The sequence below is a fragment of the Mchenga conophoros genome, linkage group LG8 (genome assembly GCF_057382185.1).
Source record: "Mchenga conophoros isolate Kocher_MC1m ecotype Shallow Benthic linkage group LG8, M_conophoros_male_GT1.1, whole genome shotgun sequence".
Taxonomy (NCBI): Eukaryota; Metazoa; Chordata; class Actinopteri; order Cichliformes; family Cichlidae; genus Mchenga; species Mchenga conophoros.
The window spans coordinates 26,532,144-26,540,675 of NC_140533.1; the positions used below are offsets into that span (position 1 = coordinate 26,532,144).

The 8,532-nt window shown below is 36.3% G+C and overlaps 2 protein-coding genes across 2 annotated transcripts; both read right to left on the reverse strand.

The window, feature by feature from the left end:
- Window positions 1–269: 269 nt before the first annotated feature.
- On the reverse strand, window positions 270–4,209 carry snf8 (SNF8 subunit of ESCRT-II). Its single transcript, XM_085285290.1, has 9 exons — window positions 4,073–4,209; window positions 3,832–3,903; window positions 3,380–3,430; window positions 2,737–2,875; window positions 2,273–2,377; window positions 1,735–1,807; window positions 1,449–1,590; window positions 967–1,041; window positions 270–765 (listed from the first exon to the last, which is right to left on the reverse strand). Exons 2-9 carry the CDS (start codon window positions 3,880–3,882, stop codon window positions 628–630), a joined length of 774 nt encoding a protein of 257 aa, XP_085141416.1. The 5' UTR covers window positions 3,883–3,903; window positions 4,073–4,209; the 3' UTR covers window positions 270–627.
- A 700-nt stretch (window positions 4,210–4,909) lies between these two features.
- Window positions 4,910–8,004, reverse strand: gip (gastric inhibitory polypeptide). Its single transcript, XM_085285296.1, has 5 exons — window positions 7,950–8,004; window positions 7,724–7,803; window positions 5,615–5,746; window positions 5,440–5,530; window positions 4,910–5,149 (listed from the first exon to the last, which is right to left on the reverse strand). Exons 2-4 carry the CDS (start codon window positions 7,795–7,797, stop codon window positions 5,440–5,442), a joined length of 297 nt encoding a protein of 98 aa, XP_085141422.1. The 5' UTR covers window positions 7,798–7,803; window positions 7,950–8,004; the 3' UTR covers window positions 4,910–5,149.
- Window positions 8,005–8,532: the final 528 nt, after the last annotated feature.

Consider the following 8,532-nt stretch of genomic DNA (forward strand, 5'->3'; position numbering starts at 1 on the left):
TCACATTGAAAGTCAGTTTTAAAGTTTTTACTTTTGAATATAGCCATCAGAAAAATGTGTGATTTTATTAAATGATCCTTGAAGTTGATGAATATAGCATTTTAGGTTAATATCGAAACTTGATGAAATATTAAATATATTATCCGGAGTTATTCATTTATCTTTGCACTTATCTGTAAGAGGAAATTATGATCAGTTATAACAAAGTCATTTATTTAACCAGGTTTCTGATGATTTGAACATGTAACAAGTTTGAGTCAAAAGTCATATCAAGTAATAAATGTAAGTGCATTTTATTGCAGAATAATAAAAAATGTGCAACAAAACAGAATTATCTCGTTTATACATTTGGAAGAACTTTCTTCTAATCACCCAAAAACCTTGATAGTATAAGCCGAATTCTTCTGCCGTGGGCTGGAGCTCCCTTTCACTGACTCTGCGGTAATATTAGTGCACTCTTTGGAAAGTTTCCCCTCCACATGTCCAAAATCTGATCTCAGAGGGAGTCCATGCTGCACGCCAGCTCCAGAGCCTCAGCCAACTCCGTCACATGAGCCACCTTCCTCCCACAGGGCACATTTTGTTTACCAACAAGCCTCAAGCTGCAGGTCCGGGGCCTCCCACAGCTTAAGGTGTCATCTGATTGGCCTCCTCCGGTGTGACGTCACGGGAAGTCAGCTCAGAGAAGAGCGCTGGCAGCCAGTACTGTGCCTCTCCAGCTGCCTGAGAGTCCAGCCAAGCCAGGCCTTCCTTCAGCAGGTGATCCTGGGAAAAGGACAAAGGAGAGTGAAACAGTTATTTTAGAACCCAAATAAAAGAAAACAGCGGATCGGTTTGAAGTAGCGCAGGATTAAAGGATGATTAAGAAACAGCCAATGGCCAGGCTGTACCCTGCTCCTCACAGACCTTGATATATAATCTCCATCCTGGCTGCTTTCACACAGTTAAAGTGACCTGTGTACTCACCAGCACGTGACACGCTCGCTCCTTCTCCCATTTTAGACTGTCCTTGATCTCACTCACTGTGACGTATCCCTTTTTCTGCAAACAAAAAGAAGACTGACATTAGAGCACCAGAAACAGCTGGGATCTCACCTTTCAGAATAAAAGCCCTTATCTCAGACACAAAATCCTCAACATTGTCCTTTTACCTCTCCCTACTGTGATCCTTCAATACATGGTGGCAATAAAATAAAGGCTCGAAGTTTATTTTACTGCATCACATTCGCGGACTGCCTTCATGGAAATAAAAAAATGGGACTATGCAACAAAGTAGAGTTTGTCCAAAAGAATTATGTAATGGCATGAAAGTTACACAACCAAAATGTAATAAAGGCCTCAGGATGGAGGATAAAGTACAAGAAGTCCTTAGGATGGTGTAAAAACAAGCACTTGATTATTTTTCAAGGCTGCTGATTGCTTTATGCTGAACTCTGGCTTCGTCTTACCTCGGCCAGCTGAAGAACCACAGTGTGGTCCATGTTGAGCTCAGCCGGGACTGACTGAACCAAGTAAGAACCACCAACGGGAATCATCCCAAACCCATTCCCCATCACCTTCAGTTTCTTTATGGCTCTGACCAAGTCATCCCTGGGAAGCACATATTCAGCCACGTGATTTAAAGTTGATGTCCAGGCATTAAATAATCCAAAAATAAACATCTTTAAGGCATTTTATGTCGATCAGTAGCACATGTTTCTATACTATACAACACGTTCGGTTGGTTATACTTACTGGCTAACCTCCTGAGCGTATTTACCGCGTCCTTTCAGTACTCTCTGATGGAGCTCATCCAGAGTAATCAGCCCTGAAAGAAAACACACACATTGGGACTTTATTTAGTGATTTCAGAGCTGGGTTATAATTACCGGATTCAGTTCATGATTTGATTTTCTGCAATTCACTGTTACCTCTGATGTCTAAGATATTAATGCCAGCAGACTGCTGCAGGTAAATAAAGATGCAGGTTACTGTTGAATAGGAAGGGTCCTAACTGAGTGACCCAGGAGTATCTGCAGCTGTAATAAGAATCCTCTAAATACTAGGAAAAGGTGCTTCTGTGTTTCTTATTTACCGCATTTAGCAGAGGATACACTGAACTAGCCTTTATGAAAGCAGGCCCAACATAATTAAGGAGTCTTGTGTAAGTGCAGTCTGATTCTCTCAGTCCTTAAAAGTTCTCTTTCAGATATTTCCTTGACCTTATGTTTTCTACTGAGGCTGAGAAAAACGTTTTTTGGGGGGACTATTCACAGCTACTCTGCATACAAACCTCCGTTTCTATGTTTCAGGGCAAGGCACACTTCAATGATCTGCACACCGAGTTCATAGTAGAAGTCACCAACTCCGAGCATCTCAGACCAAAACCCTTTACCAGCTGTGGAAAACAAAAAATAAAAACAGCACAGAAAAGGTTACGTCACTTGGATAAGCAGAAGAAAACAGACCTGAAACAGCCTGAAAATTTTGCTCTCATACAGCATGATTTTTTTTCCAAATTTAACTTGTAAAGTGAATTAATTTGGGTCTATGTAGAAAAAGAACACAATTTTCCAAGTTTTGTATCGTGAACTTCACTTTTTTTTCATTCAGATTTACAACTTTGATCTCTAAAGTTCTGACCATATTCTCTGAATGGATCCCCATCCAGTCCCTTTATTTATTTATTTATTTATCTATTTCTAATGCCACTAATATGCCAAAACATATGCTGATTATATCCCAAATCATTCTCACATGCAAGCGGGTCAACACCGATGGTGGCACACATTTCCTGAAACTGGACCCTGAACTGTGGGTTCTTGCGGATCTCTTGTTTATGTTTGCTGGCAAATTCTTCCAGGTGGGTCTTGAAAGTTTCTAGCTGCTTGGACATCTAGCAAAAAAGGGAAAAAATGTTCAGTTGTAAAACTGGGGCTTCAATTGGGACTTATTTTCATAATTTATTGGTACTGATAGCAAATTTCCTATTCAAAATATTTTATTTTTGAAACATTAAAAAATAGCTCACCACAAGGTCACAGAATCTGAACCAATTACAATACCATCTGATTTTAATGAAACAAAAACTCCAAAACAAAAATATTAAATTAAAAAAGACAAAGCAAAACTTTTCAATGGAAAGAATAGAAACTATTTAGTATTATTATTATATATGTTTTGATTAATCAGTAAGCAAAAGGCGACAATCTAGAATAAATTAAGTGCATTTATTGCTATTTGAGGCCACCAATTTGCATTAAAGGAGTGTGTCAGTAAGCCAGTAAGATAAATAATTATACTAAATTTAACACAAGGGTGAAAACAAATAATCACACAATTCATGGTTTAATTTACGGACAATGGTTTCACTTCGCAGACAAAACTCACAGAAACTCACCTGCACTATTTGATCCTCAGCCAGAACATTTCCTCTTTCTTTGTATTTGGCCTTAACAAACAAAAAAAGTACAAGTGAGATAAGAAAAATGTTGCTCCAGTTTCTACACTCATCATTGGCAGGCGGTTTTAATGTGTGTAAATACGGGTTAACTGCTTACCAAGTGCATTTAAATAAAGGCTGACATTATTTAGAGATATTTATGATACTTTTGCCCACATTAACCTGCATATTACAAACTAATTCCTGGTATCATCATTACTAAATGATGAAGCAGCAGTAAATGGCTTTTGCAGATGTATTCTGCTAAAATTAAACCACGGCAATAAAAAATATCTGCGGCTCACGTTGGCTTTTAAATACCTCCTGCCAGCTGGAATAAAGATAATACACATATGGCTAATGTGAGGCAATAACTCCTCTTGAATCACCGCTTTGAGTTACAGCGTTACCTCAGCCAGCTTCTTTTTGGCGATCGCCCCGGCGCCGACACCTCTCCGCATTTTGGTGATGTTTGTCCCAAACTGTAAGAGGAAGGTTAAAACTCGAAACTACGAGGTTATGGCACAAAAATGACTCCTCTGCACAATTTAAGGTAAAAATCTTAACCTAAGCTAAACGAATCCTAATTTAACGCATTGTCGCTCATAAATTCTTCCTGATTTCACCTCAAAGAACAAATTTAGCTCTTACATCACCGATCTGTAACTCCTGTCGATTTTAACGGCTGAAAAGTGAAGTTTTCTGGGTTTTTTCTGGGATGTTTCACGCTAAATGATTGCAACTGCTTCCATTTTGTTTACAAGGAAGTAAACAGCTGAACAGTGTACTGAACACTGCCCCCTGGTGTTGGGGAGGATATAGCAGCTTGTTGCCGTTAATCCGTTTAAAGTTATTATGAATATATTATCAAAATTATCCTCATCAGCAAATAATAATTGCTTTTTTGCATCATGAGATCCCTTTATATTATATGTTTGAAGAATTAACTTTATTTATTAGAAATTCTTATAAATTAAGAATTTCTGGCTGTTACAGCAGACAAAACCTTAAAAATAGCATTAGAAAAATTAAAGAAGCAGCTATATAGACATATATCTGAACAACATAAAACACAAAATTAAAAATAAGCTTAATTAAATAACAAAATAATAATAATAAAAAAATAAGGAGCCTAAATAAGTAAAACTCTAAAAGCAATACAATATAATGATATGTAGAAAGAATACACCGTACAGATTACCAGCTTTATTTCAAGTTCACACACACATATTTATTTTTAATGATGTTTTAATGAACATAGAAAATTAAATATATGACATTTAATAAAACAGAAAAAATAAAATTTATTGAATAACGTGGGGGGGAAAAACAATCAGCAGGTGTTAGGTGACAGGTTTTGCAGTGTAAAGAGTTACAGCGTGATATTAGTAGTGTGTTGATTGATTTAGGACTACAATTATTTTGAAACGGAGTTGAAACAGTTATAGTTGTTATATAGGTGTTATAGTTATGGTTATAGTTATAGTATCTCCAGCATTTCAGGTTCAAAGACTCTGAGAAGTACAATTCAGTGATTCAGTGATTTTTAGATAATAATTTTATTCATTTATGTGAAGACTGCATTACACAAATAGAGCTTTTGCACGGGACAAATATTCACAGTTTTACACTAGTAGACCTACAGATTGTCCATCACAGAGTTAAAGATGAAGAAGAGTTGAGATGAGGTCTCCACAGTGCCACTGCATCCTTCTGGATCCTCACAACCTGAGAACAGTGTGACAGATTATTTATATTAAACACAGCAAAGTAAATTGATTTTGGATTTGATTTTTAATTAATTCATTGGTCTATCACAAAATAGAGAGAAAACGCTGCTTCAAATGTCCCAGAGCCCTGTGTCCTCATGAAGACACGAGGCTCTGGGACATTGAGCCTTGTTATGTTTATTATAGAATTATGCTTATTTCTAACCAGATATTCAAATTGTCTGTGCCACATCATCATTTGAAAAGAATACAGGTAGTGCCTCTGCACGTGAATAAGTTTAAGCACACCTAAATGTTTCTCCCCTGCTTCTCCTGCAGGCTGAGCTTCAGCAAGTCGTTGTACTGATGTTCCTCTAAATCCTTCCCAGCATCAGCAGACCTGAGAGAACAGAAAATACCTTTCAATCAAATAAATCTGTTCTTTTGTTCTGCTTTTAATCTGGTGCTTCATTCACTGACTCACTTGGTTTCCTTCTGCCTTTGGCTGAGCAAGAACTTGATAAAGTTTTTCTGCACCATTGAATCCATGATTTTGCTGAATTCGCTGGCGATGGTAGACTCAGCGTACCTCTTCCTCGGGTTCTGCTCGTCTTCACTGAGAGGCAACAAAGACACAAATATAAAAATCAGATTATTTCTTTGACCCTCTTATTCCCTCTCCTCACACTCAATAGTGGTCAGATCCTGTCATATCTTAAAGACTTAATAGTATCTTATTATTAGTGCTTTGTGATACTGGAAATTTTGGTATCGAACCGATAGCGAGTAAATACATAGTCAGTGTTGCTGATACCAGTAACACCTTTCAGCTTGTCATGTACTTTGAAGCTGTTTTTGTTTTTAGAGACCTGTAAATCTGCCTGTCTCTAAATCCCCTTGGGTCAACTTCTGTTGTTTAACTGTGCTGTAGGCTATAAATAAAATAGACGCGACAGTGTCGATCCTCTCGTGCTAGTATCAGTCCAATGCCAGTACTAGCACTGGTATGATCGATATTTGGATCGATCTGCCCACCTCTACTTATAATCCAAACAGAGCTCTTCCCTATATATATATATATATATATATATATATATATATATATATATATATATATATATATATACAACCATTTGTGCTTAGTAGAAACATATTTATTTTTCTAATATATCTGCAATTCACTTCCTGATCCTTCTGCTGCTCAAACAAGTGAATTTCCCCAGTTTGGGATACACATTCTTCTTCCCCGCTGTCACCAAGCTCTGCTCACAGGGGATCGCCTGCTTTTTCTCTAATATTGCAGGATCTTTGTCTCACACTATTTGGCCTCTCAAGGTGACTTTTGTTATTGTTATATTTTTTTGGTTATTTGTTCAACCTTTTGATTGCTAAAATTAAAGAAAATGATGAAAAGATTTCCAGACGTGTAATTCTATCTGACCAAGAGTCAAATCCTCACATCCAAGAAGCAGAGGATTTTCCTTCTTGTAGATTTGATTAATAAGCAGCTCAACTAATCATAAAAATTGTAGTTTTAACCAATTAGCCATTTAACTTGTCCACATCAGCCACATTATTACAGTGTACTGTATTATAGCAGCAGAATATGGACCCTGATAGCTTCCTTGTCATATGATTGTTAGGTTTTCTCCATTTTTCTTGTATTATTGTGAGGTTTTTACCTTACAATTCAAAGCACCTTGAGGAAACTGTTCATGTGATTTCGCACTATATAAATAAATCTGAACTGATTTTAACTGAATTATCAAAGATATAATAAAATGTGGTATAAAGTACTTATTATTATGTATTTAAGGAGTCACGCTATTATAAATTGTGTTGACATACTGGGGGAAAAATAGTCAGCTAAGCACACGGAGAAAAGTTTGGAATCCATTTAAATAATTATATTAAATTCAAGCTCATTATGCAGATAAAAGGACTTCCTGCTGCACTGAGGCAAGGTTTCCAATCTTTTGTGATTGAAGTACCCCCCACAGTAACCCATTTCTACCCCATACTGTCACGTTCAGACTGTATTCATTAAAATGTTTAACCCACAAGTCAATTAAAAGTATAAATTCCAATTTAAGATGTTTTTTTTCAGAATATTTTCTAACATTTAAGATTTGTCTTCACAACTGTGACCTGCCATGCACTATATTGTGATAAATAATCCCCCACTATAAGCCTTTACATTTATTTTCCTCTGCAAACACAAACATATATGAATATTTTTACAATTTTATAATCATATCTTTTTTGCTTTTATTAATCCCAACTTTTACATTTTAAGTCAAACTAAATATGAGTTTTGCTGTATCTGAACCTCACTGTCCTATAGAACAGTGAGGTTCAAATACAGCAAAACAGTAGACTGTACACAGTCTACAGTTCACTCCAAAGTTTAATTTATAAGCATTCAATGTTATAAAATTCTCTAAAATTAAATATATAAAGTAAATGCAAGTAAAAAAGTTTTAAAATCATTGGAATTTTGAGCCACCTTGTCTTATAAATATTGCCGTTAAATCCAATTATCACTCAGTATATTCAGGGGAAACAAGCATGTAAAGCATACAATGAGACTTACGCCATCTCTTCTGGTTTTGCATGCAGGGCTCCCAGCAGGCAGATGATCAGAAGTTTGAACAACAAAGCCTTCATGATGACCTGAAAGCAAAAACAGAGATTGTTGGAGAAAGGTCCACACTTAGTTCAACAACTTTAAGCAACCTGGAGGAAAGGTGAGCATATTCTGCAGCTCAAACCAAGTGTGTGAGCAGTTACATGAAATCCATTCAAGTATATTTTCTCACCTTTGAATAAAACGTCTTTAAAGCAGGCAGAGGGGAAAAATTTCCAGAGAAATTTGTAGACTGCTTACTACGATGTGTTGCTTTCAGAAAATGGGCTTTTATATAGTTTTCACTGAGATAATATGAGCCAAAGCTACAAAAACAGTTTAGTTCCAACACATTAAGTCATTAATGAAACACATACACACACAGGTGACTACTGATAAAGAGGGACGTAATAAACTTTAAATGGGAAAATGCGTGGGCCATTAAACTAATGAAAAAGTGGCAATGTGAAAATTAAAGCATGTTGAAAATACGGTGAAGATGTTTGACTGATGCTTATCGTAAAATGCGAAACCTCTGCTCTATGACACACTCAAAAAAATAAGTCATTGGATGAACTCAATTGGACTGATGGCAGGTTTTCCACGTAATACATCTATTTTGGTCCAACCTAATCTACATACATCATGACAATTCAATTAAATTGAGTCAGTAGAACACAATTTCGTAAATACTGCTAAAATGAAAAAAAGTACATTAATATGATGTGAAAGGTTTTGGTTGGTCCAACTCAATACAATGTCATTCACTTGAGCTA

Bases quoted from the DNA above. Each gene is read 5' to 3' on its own strand.
- snf8 (XM_085285290.1), bottom strand. From the start codon at position 3,882: ATGCGGAGAGGTGTCGGCGCCGGGGCGATCGCCAAAAAGAAGCTGGCT. The intron at 1,808-2,272 runs GTTTGTATGCAG...GTTTTCTTTCAG, and splicing joins CCTGAAACATAGAAACGGAG to GGCTGATTACTCTGGATGAG. The intron at 766-966 runs GTGAGTACACAG...TCCTTTTCCCAG, and splicing joins AGCGAGCGTGTCACGTGCTG to GATCACCTGCTGAAGGAAGG.
- gip (XM_085285296.1), bottom strand. From the start codon at position 7,797: ATGAAGGCTTTGTTGTTCAAACTTCTGATCATCTGCCTGCTGGGAGCC. The intron at 5,747-7,723 runs GTAAGTCTCATT...GTTGCCTCTCAG, and splicing joins GCAAAACCAGAAGAGATGGC to TGAAGACGAGCAGAACCCGA. The intron at 5,531-5,614 runs GTGAGTCAGTGA...CTGTTCTCTCAG, and splicing joins CAAAGGCAGAAGGAAACCAA to GTCTGCTGATGCTGGGAAGG.